At 35.8% G+C, this 22512-nt stretch overlaps 1 protein-coding gene and 2 long non-coding RNA genes across 7 annotated transcripts in view; 2 read left to right on the top strand and 1 right to left on the bottom strand.

Moving 5' to 3' along the window:
• Positions 1-22512, top strand: part of LOC309506340 (uncharacterized protein) — a 90961-nt gene that overhangs the window by 23838 nt on the left and 44611 nt on the right. The window contains exons 1-3 of one of the 5 annotated variants that reach the window (XR_014208709.1): positions 4543-10383; positions 11919-13317; positions 14310-14346. Coding sequence is in view for 2 of the 5 variants with exons in the window: in XM_082180205.1 (XP_082036331.1) it covers positions 10299-10383; positions 11919-12940 (1107 nt within the window). In the remaining 3 variants the exon portion in view is untranslated. The other 4 variants (XM_082180205.1, XR_014208710.1, XM_082180206.1 and 1 more) reach the window with 4 other exon arrangements.
• Positions 1-22512, top strand: part of LOC309506498 — a 301633-nt gene that overhangs the window by 242814 nt on the left and 36307 nt on the right. The window lies entirely within an intron of this gene.
• Positions 16714-19117, bottom strand: LOC309506486. Its single transcript, XR_014208797.1, has 3 exons — positions 18778-19117; positions 17842-18466; positions 16714-17763 (listed from the first exon to the last, which is right to left on the bottom strand). It is a non-coding gene; the product is annotated as an uncharacterized lncRNA (long non-coding RNA).

Raw genomic sequence — 22512 nt, 5'->3', positions numbered from 1 at the left:
AAGGTTGGTTATCCTGGTGTTGTACAAAATCCTTGCAGCACCAAAGTAGAGTTAAGATTAGGCAATTATTTCACAACTTTTGGTCAATGTCATGGATTCTTAAACAAGGGTTCATCCGACCACATGATTCCCCTGCCGCTTCAAGTTTGATCTTTTTTCGTGGAAAAAAAGGACGGAGGCTTGAGGCCGTGCATCGACTACAGAGCTCTGAATGCCCAGACTGTCAATTACCGTAATCCTCTTCCCCTGGTTCCAACAGCTCTAGAACAACTGAGAGGCGCTCGCATCGATGAGTGATGAGTAGGAAACAGCCTTCATCTCACTATCTTAGCACTGTGAATACCAGCCACTATGAATGCCATATGGTCTTGCTAACTCACCTTTAGACTTCCAAGGATTTCATGGATGAAGTATTCCAGGACATGCTCCAGAGGTTTGTCATCATTTACATTGTTAATATTCTTATTTACTTCAGAAACCTGACTGAACCTCGCAAGCATGTTGTGCAGGTCCTTCAATGCCTTAGAGACTTACTGAAATCCTATTTCTTTCTTTCTAACTAATATATCTTTCTTTCTTACTAATCTGTCTATCTATATTTCTTTCTTTCTAACTAATCTTTCTTTTTCTCTTTCTAACTAATCTTTCTTTCTTTCTTTCTAACTAATCTATCTTTCTTTCAAACTAACTAATTCATCTATCTATATTTCTTTCTTTCTAACTAATCTATCTTTCGTTCTAACAAATCTATCTATCTATATTTATTTCTTTTTAACTAATCTATATCTTTCGTTCTAACAAATCTATCTATCTATATTTATTTATTTCTAACTAATCTATCTTTCTTTCTAACTAATCTATCTTTCTTTCTAACTCTATATTTCTTTCTTTCTAACTAATCTAACTATCTATATTTATTTCTAACTAATCGATCTTTCTTTCTTTCTAACTAATATGTCTATCTATATTTCTTTCTTTCTAACTAATCTTTCTTTTTCTCTAACTAATCTTTCTTTCTTTCTAACTAATCTATCTTTCTTTCAAACTAATTCATTTATCTATATTTCTTTCTAAATAATCTATCTTTCGTTCTAACAAATCTATCTATCTATATTTCTTTCTTTCTAACTAATCTATCTTTCTTTCTAACTAATCTATCTTTCTTTCTAACTAATCTAACTATCTATATTTCTTTCTTTCTAACTAATCTATCTTTCTTTCTAACTAATCTATCTATATTTCTTTCTAACTAATCAATCTTTCTTTCTTTCTAACTAATATTTCTTTCTCACTAATCGTTCTTTATTTCTAACTTATCTTTCTTTATTTCAAACTAATATTTATTTTTAACTTATCTTTCTAACTGGTCTATCTTTCTTTCTAACTAATCTAACTATCTATATTTCTTTCTAACTAATCTAACTTTCTTTCTTTCTAACTAATCTATCTATATTTCTTTCTAACTAATCAATCTTTCTTTCTTTCTTTCTAACTAATCTTTCTTTCTCACTAATCGTTCTTTATTTCTAACTCATCTTTCTTTATTTCAAACTAATATTTCTTTTTAACTTATCTTTCTAACTGATCTTTCTTTATTTCAAACTAATCTTTCTTTTTAACTTATCTTTCTAACTGATCTTTCTTTCTTTCTCTTTCTAACTAATCTTTCTTTCTAACTATATTTTCTTTTTAACTTATCTTTCTAACTGATCTTTCTTTCTTTCTCTTTCTAACTAATCTTTCTTTCTAACTATATTTTCTTTCTTACTATTCTTTCTAATTAATCTTTATATCTATAAATCTTTCTTTCCATCCATCCATCCATCTATCTATCTTATTAACTTTTATTTATTTCTAACAAATCTTTCTTTCTAACAAATCGTTCTTTCTTTCTTTCTTTCTTTCTTCTATCTTTCTATCTTTCTATCTTTCTATCTTTCTTTAATATATCTTTCTATCTAATCTATCAATATTTCTATCTATCTATCTATCTATCTATCTATCTTTCTAACTAATCTATCTTTCTTTCATTCTAAAGAATCTATCTTTATTTCTTTCTAACTAATCTTTCTTTCTTTCAAACTATTCTTTCTTTCTCTTTCTTTATAACTAATCTATGTTTCTTTCTTTATAACTAATCTTTCTTTCTTTCTTTGTAACTAATCTTTCTTTCTTTCAAATTAATATTTCTTTCTAACTAATCTATCTTTCTTTCTTACTATCTTTCTAACTAATCTTTATTTCTTTCTAATTAATCTTTCTTTTTTTCTAACTAATTTTTCTTTCTTTCTAACTAATCTTTCTTTCTTTCTTTCTAACTAATCTTTCTTTCTAACTAATCTTTCTTTCTAACTAATCTTTCTTTCTTTCTAACTAATCTTTCTTTCTTTCTAACTAATCTTTCTTTCTTTCTAACTAATCGTTCTTTCTTTCTTTCTTTCTCACTAATCTTTCTTTCTTTTTACTTTCTTTCTTTCTGTCTTACTTTCTAACTAATCTACCTGTATTTCTTTCTAACTAATATTTCTTAATTTCTAACTAATCTTTATTTCTTTCTTATTATTTTTTCTTTCTTTTCAAACAAATTTTTCTTTCTTTCTTTCTTTCTTTCTTTCTTTCTTTCTTTCTTTCTTTCTTTCTTTCTTTCTTTCTCTTTTTTCTTTCTTTCTTTCTAACTAATCTATCTTTCTTTCTTTCTAACTAATCTTTTTTCTTCCTTTCTTTCTAACTAATCATTCTTTCTTTTTTTCTAACTAATCTTTATTTCGTTCTAACTAATCTTTCTTTCATTGAAACTAATCTCTATCTATCTATCTATCTTTCAAACTAATCTTTCTTTTCCTTTCTAACTAATCTGTTTCTTTTTTCTAACTATTCTTTCTTTCAAACTAATCTCTCTATCAAACTTTAAACTACTTTAAACTTCAAACTACTTTAAACTTCTTCAAACTCTTTGGTCCGGCTTTCTCAAGCCAACTTAAAGTTTGTCTCAACAAACTTTTTTTTCTAGTTGTTAGTTGGTTTTATATTAATAGTACACCTCTATGACTTCTCATTTTACTTTTTGAACTCCATTATTGAGCCGAGTTTTGACTGAAAATAGTCTACTGTTGATGACTGTGCAAGACAGATGGATCAGGCTTGACTGAGCATGCTTCAGGCTCGTGGTGTGAGCGGAGCGAAATTGGAGCGGGAAATAAGGCAACGCTCCATCCTTTTAAAAATGCCGCTCTGCGCTCTGTCCAAGATCCGCCCGCTCGCTCCCGCTACCCGCTCACTCCCACTCCACTCCGCTCACATGCTCTGAAGTATACTACGAGTACATTGACATTAGTATACTTACTACATAAAGTATAAGTATACTTAAAATATACTTGAGCATTACTTAAGTATAATTTATAAAATTAACTTACTTCATTTTCGTAAGGGAAACTTTTGCCATATGAAAGATCTGAAACCTGATCTCTGTTGCTTTCTGATATTAAATCAGGGTTCACTTGAACTAATTCTAACTGTATTTCTGTGCATTTTAGACCAGGTGAGAGTGAAACAGCAAAGTCAAGAACTGGAGGAGGAACATTGTAACTTTAAAATTCAAAGAACAAAAGCCAAAAAGACGCACAACTGCACTCAGTGTGGAAAGAGTTTCACACAGAAAGGAAACCTTAAAATACACATGAGAATTCACACTGGAGAGAAACCGTATACATGCACTCAGTGTGAGAAGAGTTTCACAAATTTACCTGATCTCAAGTATCATCTGCACGTTCACTCTGGAGAAAAGCCATTTAACTGTGATCAGTGTGGTAAAGATTTTATTTCATCATCAAATCTAAAAAAACACTTGATAGTTCATTCAGATGAGAGGCCTTATGTGTGTTCTCTCTGTGGAAAGAGTTTTTCATGGCCTGACAGTTTTAAACAGCACCAGAAAAGACATAATGAAGTGAGAGATCATGTGTGTTGTGACTGTGGGAAGAGCTTTACTACAGCTGAGCATCTGAAACGGCACCAAAGAATTCATACGGGAGAAAAACCTTACAAGTGCTCATATTGTGACAAGAGTTTCACTCAGCCTGGAACTCTGAAATCACACGAACGAGTTCATACTGGAGAGAAGCCGTACTACTGTACTCAGTGTGAGAAGAGTTTCACAAATTTACCTGATCTCAAGTATCATCTGCACGTTCACTCTGGAGAAAAGCCATTTAAATGTGATCAGTGTGGTAAAGATTTTATTTCATCATCACATCTAAAAGATCATCTGAAAGTTCACACCGGAGTGAGAGATCATGTGTGTTGTGACTGTGGGAAGAGTTTTTCTACAGCTTCCTATATGAAAAGTCATCAAAGAATTCATACTGGAGAAAAACCCTACAAGTGCTCATATTGTGACAAGAGTTTCACTCATTCTGGAAACCTGAAATCACACGAGCGAGTTCATACTGGAGAGAAGCCGTATCACTGTACTCAGTGTGAGAAGAGTTTCACCCAATCAAGTAATCTAGTGAATCATATTAAAAAGTGTTGTTCTGTGTCACAGTGAGCAAATGTTTTCATCAGATCCCAAACTTTGAGGGAAATCATGTGAGATTCACATGTGCAGTTAGTTAACTAATAAACTAATGTTTCTGTGTAATGCCACAACATTTGTGTTTTATATGTTGGAAAACAAGAAAATTATTGAATTATTCTTTGATTGAGCGCTTACTCAAAGAAATACCAAGAGACTGGTAACACATGTAAGAAAAACAACAGTTATTTGTCAATATATGAAATAATTCACTCAATATCGGTTTTTAAATTTAATATGGAGGGTGTTTTTATAAAACCTGTTATTTCATAAACAGATGTATTAAAAAACCTACACATATCTCAGCAATATTAAAGAGGTCAATAAGCTCTGTACAATAACAACAAATAATTACCGTTTCACTGACAATGGGTGATTTTGTGAGCAAAGGTTATCTACAGATCCAATACTTCAAATAAACAATGAGATTCAGATAAAGCAAATGTATTGTGAAATGAACTCGTGTTCTGTGACATTAGTTTTGTGGAAGTTGTTTTTGACTTGTAACTTTCTGACTTGTCATTTAGCTTTCACTTTCATTCAATATATACATTAAAGATTTTTTTTTCATAGACAAATTTCTCACGTTCACATTAGGTTTGTGAAAGAATATTGTTGACCTAAGACAAATTGCCATCCAAAGGCTCTGTATAATAAGTGTTCTAAAACTGTTCTAATTCTAATAAGTTCTAATAAGAGGCAGAAACATATTTTAAAATAGATTTCAAAGGTTTGTCTCAGCTTGTTAAATTAAATATAATGGGAACTATAACAAAACGTATAACAACCTACTTTTAACTTTTATACAGTTTCTAACACCTTGCCCCCCAACGTTGCTCAACCAATTAGCGTTCATTGGCACACAGAGAGCCAATTTTTTTTTTTTTTTTGAGAATTTTTACCAAAAATGTATCCAAAAAAGTTAATATTTCTCCCAACCTGATATAAATATAAAAAGGTTAGATCAGAAGTTTATTTTTTATTTTTATTTATTTATGTTTATGTTATGTTAGACACCTTTGTGAATTGCACATAGAAGGCATTGGGACTGAGAAAACATGCTGGGTGTGTAGCGTTTACCTCTTAAGAAAAGTATGGACCATTTTTATATTTTGCTCAAAGCAATAATCTACTAAATCCAAACAATGTACATAATCTAACAATCAAAACTCTCATCATGAGGACAAATCAAAGTTAACTAATTTAAAAGTTTTTTTTGTCTTTCCTCTCCACCTCTAAATAATCTTCCAAATTCTAACATTGTTTATTATGAAATGCTCTTTGTATGCTGATTAATAATGCTGTATGTATGTATGTATGTATGTATGAAGAAAATAAAACGTTTAAAAATGGCACACATTAACTTAAAACCTGATTTAGTCACAAACGTGGTTTAGTTAAACAGTCAGAGTCATCTGTATGACAGATACAAATAATTGTAGCTATTAGCTGTATTCTCGTTTTCTGAAGTGTTTTAGCAAAATTATCTATTTTGCTGCTCACCGTATTTTTGATGCGCTGCTTGCTTTAATCTGTAGAAACGGTAAAATGGTGCAATTATATCCGTCATTTGATTAACCCTGGCCTGCATGAATCATGTAAATTATGTTTTCAATTTGAAATGGCAAAATTAGACAAAAGTTTCTTAATTTGCATCTCTGATTATTTCTGTTGGTCGTATAACATTTCTATCATAAACAGCTGTCAAATATTAATGTTTAGTTTAGCTACTTACATCTTATCTCCTACTTTATAACCGTTAACTGAAGCGTCACTCTTGAATCGTACTCAACAGCTTCTGTGAACATAAAGCCCCGCCTACTTTGATTTGATTGGTCATCTCAACCCTGTTGACAGTGACAAGCACTGTTAGACCGCTAAGGTGCTCAGATGAGAAGGTTGGTTATCCTGGTGTTGTACAAAATCCTTGCAGCACCAAAGTAGAGTTAAGATTAGGCAATTATTTCACAACTTTTGGTCAATGTCATGGATTCTTAAACAAGGGTTCATCCGACCACATGATTCCCCTGCCGCTTCAAGTTTGATCTTTTTTCGTGGAAAAAAAGGACGGAGGCTTGAGGCCGTGCATCGACTACAGAGCTCTGAATGCCCAGACTGTCAATTACCGTAATCCTCTTCCCCTGGTTCCAACAGCTCTAGAACAACTGAGAGGCGCTCGCATCGATGAGTGATGAGTAGGAAACAGCCTTCATCTCACTATCTTAGCACTGTGAATACCAGCCACTATGAATGCCATATGGTCTTGCTAACTCACCTTTAGACTTCCAAGGATTTCATGGATGAAGTATTCCAGGACATGCTCCAGAGGTTTGTCATCATTTACATTGTTAATATTCTTATTTACTTCAGAAACCTGACTGAACCTCGCAAGCATGTTGTGCAGGTCCTTCAATGCCTTAGAGACTACCAACTCTACCAGAATCAGGAGAAATACGAGTTTCTCCGCCCATCCGTCCACTTCCTGGGTTGCATCATTGACGAATGTGCATCCAGGTGTACCAGGGGAAGGTCCATGCTGTCATAAACTGGCCACAACCCACTTCCATCAAGGAGCTGCAACGATTTGCAAATCTCTACAGGGAATTCATTGTCAACTTCAGCCTGATTGCCTCTCCCATCACTTCACTTCTCCAAAATCAGCCCATGTCTCTGTCCTGGAGTCCACCTGCCACTGAAGTGTTCAACCAACTTAAAGAAGCCTTTTACACCGCTCCCATCCTCAAACACCCCAATCCAGACCAACCCTTCGTAGTGAAACAGATGCATCCACCAATGTTGTGGGAGAAGTGCTATCACAGTTGCAAGGGGAACAAGCCCAGCCTCATCCATGTGCCTTCTCCCTAAAACTGTCCCCGGCAGAACAGAATTACAACATCGGCAACCATGCGTTTCTCGCCATCAAGTTAGCTCTGGAAGAATGGAGACACTGGCTGGAGGTAGCAAAACAAATTCCTTGTCATCACTGATCACCTTAACTTGGAATATCTACAGAATGTATGCCATCTTGATCTTTGCCAAGCCAGATGAGCTTTGTTATTCACACGCTTTGACTTAAAAGTTACTTACCATCCAGATGACAAGAACACCAAAGTGAATACACTTTCCTGCATGCACTCTTCAGACTTATTTCAACAATCTCCTGAAACCATTCTCCCTCCAGACCTCTTCGTGTGCCTGATTCAGTGGTCTCTGAACGACCAGATCACAGCTCCCACCTCATGTACTGGTGTCAACCACCGTTTCTGGGATCCGTTCATCCAGGTAACCAGCAAACCCTCTAGCTCCTCCGCGAATGCTACCAGTGGCCAAGTATGACCCAGGCCGTCCAACGCTACATTCGAGGATGTCCCTTCTGTGCCATCTCCAAAACACAGAGACATCTACCATCGGACCATGAGAAGGTCTACTCCCTGATTCGTCTGATTACCTGAGAAAGTAGCACGACTGAGGGAAAGGCGTACAGAGGTAGGCTGGTCACTCATGGGCCAGCATGTCCCTGTACTTCAATAAGATTATTGGGCAGTGAGAGTGGTCTTCTGAGGTGAAGAGATCAACCTCTGCCCTCTTGAAGATACTCCAGATCTTGTGAACCATCTGGGGATGAAGCATCCGTCTCACCAGTTTGTACAGAGGCCTCGATCCGAGTCTACCTTGGAGGTTTATGTAGGACACCACGGCCATGTTGTCCATGCTCAATCAGGAGCTGGATGTTGGCCTGCCCTTGCACAGAGCATTTCAACCCAGGCTGGAGGAATCTGTCAAGAACACTATCCTTCTGGAGACCAAGCCCAAGTCTGTGCCGGCCTGGTACAGACAAGGGTCCTTCCGAGGGGCCAGGAAAAAAGTATAATAGAAACTTGTGGGGGTAAGGGATGGGACAGTATACACTGTATGGATGGTGGCACTTAATTGAGGAGAAGAAGTTGGAAGGTGATCAGTGGCGGCGCCAGCAGCTCAGGAAGCCAGGGAGGCCTTGATTCTGGAACTTGGCTTGGCCACTATGACCGAGGTGACCGACACTATGATACGTTATAGTACCGCCACCCCCTACCCCAAGAATTTTTTTTGGAAGGAGATATGGGGTTGTGAATTGGAGTGGACTCTGGTCAGGAGCTGGAGCCATCACTGGAACAGACTCTCTCACTGGAACAGACTCTGCATGCTAGTTTCCTCCTCGCTCCTGCTGATGGTAAAAGGGGAACCATTGCAGAGGGAATACCCAGTCCACGTACTCCTCAAATGTCCCTCGAGGTCTGTCTTCTGAAAAACACGCATTGGGACAAAAAGTATTGGGACACCCCTCCAAATAATTTAATTCAGGTGTTCCAATCACTTCCAAGGACTTAAGCATGCAGACTGCTTCTACAAACATTTGTGAAAGAATGGGTCGCTCTCAGGAGCTCAGTGAATTCAAGTGTGGTACCGTGATAGTTTGCCACCTGTGCCATAAGTCCATTCATAAAACTTCCTCACTACTATAACAAAGTAGAAGCAATTGGGAACAGAAGTCACCAACTTTCGGCAGAGTCGATAGCTACAGACCTCCAAACTGGGTTTGGCGGTTGCCAGGAGAACGGTACTCGCCTGACTGCATTGTGCCAAGTTTAAAGTTTGGTGGTGGAGAGATTATGGTGTGAAATGAAAAAAACTTTATAAAAACCTGCGAAAATAGTTCTCTACACCTTCATACACACATTTTTAATGTACAGTCCATGTCATTTTAAATAAGATTACTAAAGCAAATAATCTTGCCTTCTCACACCATGTGCTCCTGTGTCAGAAAAGGACGTCCCACCTTCATGCTAGTGACTCCCAAACCTTATTGGACTGTTCTTTGATACTTTTTCAGATTTTAAATAGATTTCAAAAGATTTGTCTTATAGCTTGTTGAATTAAATTAAACAAAAACTACACTGGAATGAGCCAAAGATGCTTTTCAGCAACTCAGTAGTGCTGTTATTTCGCTCTATTGTTGTTTATATTATACAAACATACATTGTACATATATATATATACAGGGCCATATGCGGTTGTTTAGCAATATCAAAATTTCTTCTCAGAAAACTTCTACAAAGAGAAGCCACAATATGCCAGTAAACAGTGTAAGGCAGTACTTTGTATCTAGTCAAACAACAACAAAGACGTCTTGATATTTGAATGCGCCTCAGTGCGGTTTCCATTTTGTGAGTGCAAACCTAAAACAAGTATATTAGATGATAGAAAGTGAAAGATCTGATACTAGACAAATACCTGAACTCTTGTTTTCTGTTATTAAATCAGGGTTCACTTTAATTTTCGCATTTATCCTCCTTAAACTGATTCTAACTCCTTAATATGTTTATTTCAGACCAGATGGAAGTTAAAGAGCAAAGACAAGAACTGAAGTAAAAGGTAATGATGCTGTAATTTGTTTCAGCTGGTTCACACCAATAAAATTAGCTTAATGTGCCAATTTACAGAAGATCTTAGACATCACCATAATGAATGAGCTGAAAACAGGGAACTTTTGGTTTTTCAGCAGCAGTTTAACATGATGGCCCTGTACTTTTTAAATGCAGATTGGATAAAAACACAGTGATCACAAGTCACACCTGCAGTGAAGCCCCTCCCACAACAATTCACCAATAAATACTGGGAATATTTGATCCTACAAGAGAAGGTCAAACTCCAGGAGTAGCAGCTGAAATCTGTGTGACTGTTAAAGATGGAGTTTATTAAAGAGGAGATTGAAGACATTAGAGATCCAGAACCATCCAGAATAAAACATGAAGATACTGAGGAACAAATAGGTTGGTGTCCATTCTTGATTCTTCATTGTTGACTGCTTTGGTAGATATGAATTAATAAGCAGTATATGGATGATAAATGATAGAGAAATGGATCTAAATGATCATAACCTTGTATATAGCAGTTGTCAAACACATTTGAACTATATTGTCAAATGAATGACAGAACAATCCTTACGAAAAAGAAGTTTATTCAAGTGTGCTATTAGTATACTTTTTTTAAACTAAAAATAAGAACGTACTTTCAGTCTACTTATTATGTACTTAAAATTGCACTTAAGTATACTTGACTCATAGGTACTGACAGAAAGGTCTAAGTATATTTGGACTATAGGACTTGTACTCAATCTTTTGATCGAAATATACTTAAAAGTATAAATAAGTATTCTAAGTATACTTGTCTTGATGTTGTTTAATTTTTAAATTTAGTAGCATTAAATACTTTTTCACATAGTTTTACACTGAAAATATTGGTTTATAAAGAAAACAGGCTATTTCCCTAATTCTGAGTATCTGAATGTTTGTGAAGGCTAGTCCACTGCTAGTGTACACAGTCATTTACTTCAAATCTTCCCCCGCCGTTGACTGAATTTTCTGGATATCCATGTTTTCACTGTTGGACGGTACGGGGACTATTACGCATCTTCGGATAAAAACACAGGCGAAGAAGAAGCAGAAACAATTGATATAGGATTGCTTACGCAAATGTAAACGGCACGATCATCAAAACAATATTAATCAAAACTGCCAAACGTTACCGTAAGCGTTAATGACTGTGAAACTTTGGGGTGTTGTTGGACTGGATCTACTCCATCTTTGTTTTGATCATCGTTTGTCTTTGACAAAAATGCGATTTTCTGAAGCTATGAAGCTAAGATTAAATGTTTTTAAAATGGAAAGATTTAAATAGGAACTAAGTAGTATACTTAAAGAGCAAAACATAATATATAAATAGTAAACTATAAGTATGATGGTATGTTCACTTCGTTCACAAATGTTACAATGGTATGTTCACAAAACTTACAAGTATACTAAGTATAAAACTACTATAGATTACTGAGAGTACACTTCAAAGTGTACTTTCATAAACTAAAAACATTTATAACAAGAATTAAAATAGTAAACTACAATTATACTTGTATAATAAGTTAATTTGTAGTAAAGATGCAGTACAAATGAGAAATGTAGTTCTAAACTAGTTGTGCAGTTAAAGTTTGCTACTTTTGTACTTATAGTACACTTAAATGCTTACCTTTATACACTAAAAAGTGGGCAGATTTAGTCCCAAGCAATATTGAAATGGTACAATTACAAGTATACTACGAGTACATTGACATTAGTATACTTACTACATAAGGTACTTAAAATATACTTGAGCATTACTTGAGTATAATTCATGAAATTAACTTAAAGTATACTTCTTTTTCGTAAGGGAAACTTTTGCCATATGAAAGATCTGAAACCTGATCTCTGTTGCTTTCTGATATTAAATCAGGGTTCACTTGAACTAATTCTAACTGTATTTCTGTGTATTTTAGACCAGGTGAGAGTGAAACAGCAAAGACAAGAACTGAATGAAGAGGAGGAGGAACATCGTAACTTTACAATTCAAAGAAAAAAAGCCAAAAAGATGCACACCTGCACTCAGTGTGGAAAGAGTTTCACACAGAAAGGAAACCTAAAAATACACATGAGAATTCACACTGGAGAGAAGCCGTATACATGCACTCAGTGTGAGAAGAGTTTCACAAATTTAACTGATCTCAAGTATCATCTGCACGTTCACTCTGGAGAAAAGCCATTTAACTGTGATCAGTGTGGTAAAGATTTTATTTCATCATCACATCTAAAAAAACACTTGATAGTTCATTCAGATGAGAGGCCTTATGTGTGTTCTCTCTGTGGAAAGAGCTTTTCACGGCTGGACAGTTTTAAACTGCACCAGAAAACACATAATGAAGTGAGAGATCATGTGTGTCGTGACTGTGGGAAGAGCTTTACTAAAGCTGAGCATCTGAAACGGCACCAAAGAATTCATACTAGAGAAAGACCTTACAAGTGCTCATATTGTGACAAGAGTTTCACTCAGCCTGGAACTCTGAAATCACACGAGCGAGTTCATACTGGAGAGAAGCCGTATCACTGCACTCAGTGTGAGAAGAGTTTCACAAATTTAGCTAATCTCAATTGTCATCTGCGCATTCACTCTGGAGAAAAGCCATTTAACTGTGATCAGTGTGGTAAAGATTTTATTTCATCATCACATCTAAAAGATCATCTGAAAGTTCACACCGGAGTGAGAGATCATGTGTGTTATGACTGTGGGAAGAGCTTTATTGCATCTGGTGAACTGAAACGGCACGAAAGAATTCATACTGGAGAAAAACCCTACAAGTGCTCATATTGTGACAAGAGTTTCACTGATTCTGGAAACCTGAAAGCACACGAGCGAGTTCATACTGGAGAGAAGCCGTATCACTGTACTCAGTGTGAGAAGAGTTTCACCCAATCAAGTAATCTAGTGAAGCATATTAAAAAGTGTTGTTATGTGTCACAGTGAGCAAATGTTTTCATCAGATCCCAAACTTTGAGGGAAATCATGTGAGATTCACATGTGTAGATAGTTAACTAATAAACTAATGTTTCTGTGTAATGCCACAACATTTGTGTTTTATATGTTGGAAAACAAGAAAATTATTGAATTATTCTTTGATTGATTGCTTACTCAAATAAATACCCAAATTTAAAAAGAGACTGGAAACAAATGTAAGAAAAAACAATATCAGTTATTTGTCAATATATGAAACAATTCACTCAATATCTGTTTTTAAATTTAATATGGAGGGTGTTTTTATCTTTTGTTTGTTTAGTTATAAAACCTGTTATTTCATAAACAGATGTATTAAAAAACCTACACATATCTCTGCAATATTAAAGGTGCTCTAAGCGATGCCAGGAGTTGTAACTTCTTGTTGACATTTGAATTGTTGTCAAACAAAACGGAGGCTAGCTAGACCCTCCCTCCTCCTCATCCCGTCTCCTGCCTCCTCCCCTCCCTTCCGGCATAAAGGAAAGTCAAAGTAGTCACTACAAAGTTAAGTTTTACTGATACTTCATTCAATGTGTAATGTCACCAAGTTAGATAAATGCTTTTATATATTGCAGAACAGAATGCAGAAAAAGATAAACATTATCTTAAAATCGTTTCGCCACCTGAGGTTATAACTATAACTATAGCTCCCACAAGGACGCAATAATAGCAAGATAACGTTAGCTTCGCGTTTCCCAGTGAGCATAAACAACGGCGGCGGCGTAAACAAATTTAGTCAAAGTTGTCAATAGCCTATAAATGAACATTCAAATCCATAACAAACAGTGGGTGAAAACATCATTCACACAAATTGTCGCCCTACTGTGAATTTACAATAGAGATTGATCGCTAGCTGCTAGAAACATATATGTTGTGTATTCACCGTTCTACCTAATTACATCCTTGTGTTGGTTTGGCGAACATGAACGTCAGTTTAGAAAGAAAAAATGGATTTACCTGTTCTGCAAAAACAGAGCAACTATGTCGGATTGGAAGCCCTTCTGCCGGCGGAGTTCTCGCCACCTTTCGAAGGTTTTTCCGATGTAAATTCGGGACTTCACGCGTTCCTTATCCTTGTCCCTCTTCTTTGCAATTTGTTCATCGAAACGTCGTCTCTTTGGTCGTGTGTCGGCCATAATTCAAACTTCCCTCTTCATGCTTCTCTCTCCTCCACACCCCCCTCATGTGTACGCACTGTGGTGTCTAGAGAGACCGTGTTTTTTTACAGTGTGTTCAGGGGACAGGCAGCTAGCGGATAGTGAGGAGATGTTTGCTGTATGTGACAAAAAAAAAGTGTTGGCCTAAAAAATGCGTGGCATCACTTAGAGCACTTTTAAAGAGGTCAATAAGCTCTGTACAATAACAACAAATAATTACAAATTTCACTGACAATGGGTGATTTTGTGAGCAAAGGTTTCTGACTTGTCATTTAGCTTTCACTTTCATTCAATATATACATTAAAGATTTTTTGAAAGACAAATTTCTCACGTTCACATTAGGTTTGTGAAAGAATATTGTTGACCAAAGACAAATTGCCATCCAAAGGCTCTGTATAATAAATGTTTTAAAAGTCTTCTAATTCTGAGGCAGAAACATCCTCCTGAGACCTAGAAAATAAAAAAAATAAAAAAATTATTTTTTTATTTTTTATGTCATCACATTGTTTAGAGCAGGGATGGGCAACTTTGATGATAGTGAGGGCCACAAATATTTTATCGTCACTATCAGAGGGCCAAATGTGACTGTGCACTTCCACCAATGGGATATTGGAAAATTAGAGGTACCATTTTAGAAGAAAACAATGTATGTATGTATGTATGTATTACAGACTCTGCTTAGTGAATCAACCTGCATGTCCAAATTCAATTATTTTTTCTGCTTCTTTTCATGAATGAACTTTTAACATAAACAAACAAAAACACATTACTGTGGCAAACATTTTTTATTATTATTCAAGTGCAAACATGTTGGGCTTTCAAAAATCAACCAATGATGGCACAAAACTGAAAAGTAGCCTATTAAGTGAAAAAACTTAATGGGATATTGGAAAATTAGAGCTACCATTTTAGAAGAACAAAACATATGTATGTCTGTATTACAGACTCTGTTTAGTGAACCAACCTGCATTTCCATACTCTATTTTTTACTCAATCTATTTTTTTCTGCTTCTATTCATTAACATTTTAACATAAACAAACAAAACATTACTGAGTAGAAAACTTTTTTTTTAAATTATTATTATTATTCCAGTGCAAACATTGTGGGCTCTCAGAAAAACACAGACATACTTTCCACCATAGGCTATATCTCACCTACAGGGGGGAAAGTTTAAAGTTAATGAGACACTTGTGGTCTCTCCTGCTGGCGTGCAATAGACTGGATGTCAATGTCAATGTTAGTGCAGCCAATCCTCATGAGCTGAAACAGAACGTCATCGCTGATCCTGTTTCTCTCTTTTGACTTTATATGTTTCATTGTGGAGAAGTTGCTCTTGCAAATGTACGTGCTCCCAAACATGCTGGCCATTGACAGTGCAAAATCCCTGAGAAGTGGAAAGCGGGACTCTGGTAGTAACCTCCAAAATGAAACTCCCCTCTCACTGCACTTTGCTTGAAAAAACGGGTCTGACTAAATTTCGCAGAGTTCAAGCTGCAACTCGGAGGGTTGCTCGCTGACAGCAGCAGAGAGGGGATCAGTGAATAACGCTATTCGTGGCTGCATGGCGTGGAAATCATGGAAGCGGCACTTAAACTGCTGCTGCAGTGTTTCGAATGTCGGCTCTGTATTTGTGAAAAATTTTCTCGCATTCAGGGACATCTCTCCGCATCTCTTCACAAGCGGGAAAGTGTGCAAAATTTTGACAATTGGATGAAAATCCTTCTTTGAAAAGCTCTAATTTACGCCGAAATGCATTCATGTGTGCGTAAAGGTCGGATACAGTTTGGCCTCGCCCCTGTAACTGTGTGTTCAGGTGATTGAGGTGTGAGGTAACATCCGTAAGGAAGGCCATATCGCAAAGAAATTCTGTGTCTCTGAGTTTTCGGGTGTAGGCACTTGTATCGCCTCGAACACTGTCCTCCAAAAACACAGGCAGTCGCAACGCAAAAAAACGCTCCAGACACTTTCCTCGGCTCATCCATCTAATCTCGGTGTGCATTTGTAAATCCCCATACGCCGCGCTCACTTCATCCAAAAAAGCTACAAACCTCCTGTGACTGAGAGACCTAATCCCTCCTCGGATGAGATTTGTAACTTTAGTCACCAGATCCATAACGTGACTGAAGTTAAGTGTCTTGGCACAGAGAGCCTCCTGTAGAATTAAAATAAAGATTAGATTCAGCCCTAAAATCTACACATCCTGTCATATTAATCTCATTAGGCCGCCCATATTCATAATAATAAAAAAGTGAGCTGAAGATAAAACAACTCACCTGATGGATGATGCAATGCAGTATACACTGTAAAAATAAAAGGTGCCTGGAGGAACCTTTTGGGGTTCTTCACTTTGCCACACCGGCGGAACCGTCTGTAGATCCTCTAGGCACCCTTTAAAAAGGGGCGGTTCTCTGAGGAACCACACAGGTTTCCTGAGGAACTCTTATATAAGGCACTGTGTGGAACCACTGTGGGTGCCTCCAAGAACCAAATTTCAATTTTATTTTATTTGTATTAAATTAATTTCATGTTGTTACTATGGTTACCACCATTAACTTCTATTATAATAAACAAACTGAACCAAATACAAAATAAGAATTGTTTATTACATATTTTAGATCCATTTTAATACATACACTTCCATGCACTTGAAAAAAAAAGCTAGTAATAGATTAATATCAATGAATACACACACAAAAAATAGTATAATACATAAGTAACATGAATAATCAACCATGTGTATACAATAGGCTACACAAGAAAAGACATCTCAACAAAATGCATGGAAAACACATGTTCCATGTAATAAATCAATGTAAAAAATTACAATTTTGACTAATTAAAAATGTCCATCTTCACTTAATTTTAAAACATGTGTTTCAATCCGCTTGTTAAGTCTGACGTCACTGTTTCCAAGTCCAAAAGCTCTATCAGATGCCAAAAACAAACAACAAACAGTGCTAATATGCACTCATTGTGCAGTAATATTCCTGAAAATTATGATCCTAACCTTTATCTCTATTCCGAAATCTCAGATGGTTAGTTATTCAGCTATTTTGAATCATAAAATGTTGAAGTCTGGGATGCCGTGAGACTGGAGACTTTAATGTACACTATGCCTTTTGAAAAGCTTAAGTGTGACTTGAATCAACAGTTCCCATAAATGGTTGTTGAGTATTCTCAATATCTAGAAACAAGATAGAGAAAGTAGAAGTAGAGGCTTCGACCCGGAAACAGTATTCCTTATGTCACAACAAGCAGAAAACATTTTCCATTTTAACAGAGTTAAGGTGCAGTAAAATGATCTGTTGTTCTGTGAATGTTCACTGGTGAATTCAGTCATTTCAATAAGAATCCACACGATCAGCAATTTTGTCTTTTTGCCTGTGTAATTTCACGAAATTCACAAATGTGATGCACCTTTACTCGCTGCAACATAAAATGCAATCAATTATAAAATCTTCACAAGGGACACGTGAGGTACTTAACGAGTTAGAAAAGTGAAAAGGTGCATCAGCTTCATTTTCTGTTTGCTTTTCCTCTTTTCTGGTGGATGGTCCAGGCACTTCAGTGATTTTCAGGTCTACAGGAGGATTTTTATTCTTGATCAAACTTGTATTTCAGCTTACCGAGATCCCTGCAAAGTACAAAATTTACTGTTAGTAAGGTTATTAAAGTTATTAAATAATTTCCTCAGCCTTGTGATGTTCCAAACCTGTTTGACTTTCTGTCTGTGGAACCCGAAAGCAGATCTCAGGCATAATGCAACCCGTCACCATTCAATATCACTGCATGAAACACAAGCATACATTTTTTTTGTAATTCATTCAAACTATTCTTATGTACACTTGTCTAGTTCAATTCAATGCAACAATTTATGTAAAAAATAGTTAAGCTCCAAAAATGTCCCAGAAAAGATCCTAAAAATAGTCAATGAGTTCACAACTCATGTGTTATGGGTTGTGTTGTAAGTCTTCTGAAGTCATATAATAGCTTTTTCCTTTTTTTTGTCGAAAAAGACTAAACTTTAAGTTATAATTCAGGGTTCAAATGTCTTATATTCAAATGCATATGATTAAGGTATAGCCTATAAAAAATGCATAGCATTATTAGCTCCAAACCTGTGATATTATTTTTCTGAGTAACATGAATGAGATTTGAGAGCATGAGGGAAGATTTTCAGAGAATAACTTATTAAAAAAGTACACAGTCAAACAATACAATTTCACACAGAGAAAGTTCATAGTAATAAAGTACTTGCATGTGGTGTATAGGTAACTTACTGTAATTCAATGTTGCCTCTGAAATGTTCAGATTATTTTAGAAATGTACTGGTTGTTCTGGGGAAACAAAAGAACAAAGCTAATTATTCACAACATAATATTTATTGACCAGTAAATGGCTTTAAAATGGTATTTGAGAGAATGAGGGCACCTGTAGTAAGTAAAGTTAGGCTAAACAAAAACAGACCAAACTATATTAACCTGCTTTTGTTATTCATAACAAACGCCAATGACGACAGCAGGAATCAGCTACATTAGTTAGGCTATATCAGCAATTTGAAGACACAGTTTTACAGAATATGTTGAATTGAATGACTAAATCAATCTAAGACAATAAGTCAATAATTTCCATTTGTTCATTAACTTACGTTAGATCAACGTAGCATCGCGGCTAAAACCTTCATACCAGATACTGTGCAATAAACGAGTGGTAAACACTGTAAAAAAGTAGTAATGTATAATCAATTTAGTTTATATATATGTGTGTTTGAATATATAGTGAGTAGACTCTGTATTTATATTTATTTGGCGAGTTTACAAACCTTGTAACGGAGAGCCGATCAGACGGCGGAAGCTTTGATGAGAGGACGGAGCCGTTACCCGATGACGTCGATCAGCTGAGCTTTGTTGCGCGCGAGCAGCGCGAGGATCACTGAAGCGACGACAGCAGAGGAATAGCAGCAGTTTCGTGACAGAATAAAACTTTTCTCCTCCTAGTTCTTCCTCTTCAAATAATAATTTATGAAGAAGTAGGTACAAATTATTATTTTATTACTATTATTTATTCAATAATAATGAATGAGTTCTTCTTATTAATATTATTATAATTTAGTGTTGTTGTTTAAGGTTTAAATTAATCAACAAAATAGGCCTATAGATACTAAATAAATGTAAGCTACCCAGGTGAAAAAGACGTAGGCTACTGTTAAATGTATTAAAAATGCATTAAAGTATATTTGTATTGTAGGCCTGCCTACTAAAAACACACTCAAGTACATTTTTAATAGTACGTCTTTTTTCACCTGGGTATGTAGGCTATACTGAATCAAACTTAAGTAGCCTATAATAATAATAATAATAGGATAATAATTTTCTCATTCTGGCCTCACAGAACCATTGGGTTCCTCCAGATGCTGGCTTTAACATAAGAGATCTTCCAGGAACCACTTAAATGTTAAAAGATCTTCCAATAACCCTTTTATCGCATTCAAGTTCCTCTATTTTCCCCCAAAGCACTTCGAGGTCTCATGGTAATGAAAAGGTGACTCCAGAACCTCTGAACTAAATACAAAGTGCTTAAAGGATCCCATAAGTTCCAGCAAGAACCTCAAAGAATGTCAATGCTCCTCCAGTAACCCTACTATAGGAGAAAGAGCTTTGAGGCACTTAAATTACATTTTGAAGTTCCTTGAGTATCCGACAGGATATTTGAGGCTCCTTTAGTTTTTACAGTGTAGGACAGTCCACCCCACTCTGTTGGAGGAGCCCGGCGAAACCATTGTGTTTTCCTTGCATCGCAGGTGCGCCATCAGTAACGACGGCTGACAGCTTGTCAAAGCCACCATAGTACTCATTCACAACACTGTTAACGGCGTTGAAAATATCCGTCCCTTTAGTAGTGTTGTGCAACGACACCAATTTTAAAAGTTCTTCGTGTACAACAAATGAACTGTCAATCGTTCTAGTGAAAATCAGTAGCTGGCTAATATCCATCACATCTGTGCTCTCATCCAACACTAAGGAGAAGTATTTGCAGTCGTGCATGACTTGTTTCAGTTTGCCATCGACGTGATTATGGATGTCAAAAATTCTGCGTGTCACTGTGCGACGGGACAAGGAGACAGTTTCAAAGTTTTTAGCCATATCCTCGTCTCCAAATGATTTGGCCATTTCCATTTCATACCTCTTCACCACTTCGCCATCTGACAAGGGCTTCTTGGCTTTAGCAAGCTCCAGTGCCACAGAGTAAGATGCCTTGAGGGCAGACTCCTGTGTGGATGTAATTCTGGTAAAAATACTCTGTTGTTGATTGAGCTTCACTTTCAGGTCAGCTATAACAGCGGACCTAGCAGCTCCGGTGTACTTTCCATATTTGTCCCTGTGTGTGGTATTGTAATGGCGACTTAAGTTGAAATCTTTGAATACCGATCTTGTTTCCAAACACACTAAACACATAGGTCTACCTTTGAATTCTGTAAACAGATAATCTGTTTCCCATCTCGTCTGAAAAGTACAATTCTCTTGATCCAGTTTTCTTTTTTTACCTCTCATGGTTCTTTCTTTTCATCGTTGACTGTAGTGAAGCAGGTCCGACTAAGTGTTTTGCATAGGAGGCGCCCTCTATCGGTATACTGTATCATTACCATTTGGAATTTGTTCAGATGCGGTAAAACCCTATGGGTAAAACCTGTGAAACCGGGCCGCCAGTTGCCCATCCCTGGTTTAGAGCATAAGAAACAAATGGTAAAAAATAAAAAAAAAAATAAAAAAAACATTTTTGAAAAAATATATTTTATTTTTTTGTATTTTCCTCTGTAGTGGACACCAGGACTCAGTTGTTTAAAAAATAAAATGACATGAATTTATATGTATATGCAAAAACAATGGGATTTTTTTCTCAATCACCAATAAATCTTGGGGTTTCAAGATTTATTTTAACTAACATTTGTATAAAGATGATTCTCAACTATGTTATGAAAGATATAACAGAATTAATTGATACACCATTTTACTTATACAATATGTGGGTAAAATGGACATAAATTAATATTCCCATTCAAGGCAATGTATCTATAATACACTGTATTTAATGCGCACATTAATGTGTTCTTGGAGCAATATTTAATGAAAGAAAGAAGTGTAATAATTGGAGTAATAATTACATTTTAATAATAATAATATCTAATATTTCATAGGAATATTCATGTATTATTTCCATATTCACTTGTTGTGTCTCCCGAAATGCCTGATAAACATGATGTCAGTCCTGATGTCCACTACAGTGGACATGTATGAAATCAACGCCCTGTTCTGGAACAGAAGGTCATTTTTTATTTGAAACCCCATAACGTTTTCCTGAGATTATAAAATACAATTTGAAAAGTAGTCCGATTCATTTAAATGTAAATAATTACAATATATTATCATATTTCCATAAGAGTGCTACATTTGATAACTAAATTAATGTCAGACATTTTTAAAGGCCAAGGATAAGTTGTTTTCATAGTGAAACCTCCAAACATTTGGTGTCTCTGGAAAGCCCTGAATGTGCTCTTTACAGGACACCAGGTTGTGACATGTGACAAGTATGACGTTCACTACAATATAATGTCCACTACAGTGGACAAAAGTCTATTCCTGGGTCCCAGGAGGATATTTTAAAATAGATTTCAAATGAAACGGGTATGATGTATGCTAATTGTATTATTATTCCTTACCTGAGGATGGCGCTCTCAGTATAAAGATGTGTTGGGTTGTACTCATAGACTGTAAAAAATATGGACAAAGCGTCTGTGACGTCACCCATAGACTTTCTGAAGAACGGGTTTGAAGCCGTTTATGGGCGGCGCCATCTTGGAAAATCTTGGGAAATCCTAACCCCGCCCACCTTCTAACGCAGCGCGCGTCACTCAGCTCGCTCTGCTACTCCGGTTATCTCTGTGTATATTTTAGGCAACGAAATATGTTATAAAACACCATACTAACTCTTTTCGTTTTCATTTAAAGAAATCTTAAACATTATAGCCACACAAATGTGATTCAGGCAACGCATATTGATTATATTCAACTGCACATAACGTTTGCCTATTTATGAAAAAACAAAATATAAAACACAAACCTGCCTCTTTTTATTTTAAATATAATATAAAAATATTAAACATTTTATGGTCCAGGCAATATGTGCATTTGTAATAAACAACAGATTTTGCAGTAAACAACATTACAGATCATCTTCGTTGTATTAAAATGACAAAACTCAACCCAGTCTCTTTTTGTTAAATTTCAGTTTTATCAATATTAGCCATTATAAAAGTATAAGTAAAAGGTATAAGAAGCTATACAAATAAAGCAAACAATTCAGTCAAACATACAATGTCAGTGCT

This window comes from Leuciscus leuciscus (assembly GCF_965113295.1).
Source record: "Leuciscus leuciscus genome assembly, chromosome: 9".
Lineage (NCBI taxonomy): Eukaryota > Metazoa > Chordata > Actinopteri > Cypriniformes > Leuciscidae > Leuciscus > Leuciscus leuciscus.
This window is presented reverse-complemented; position numbering and strand designations above follow the sequence as displayed.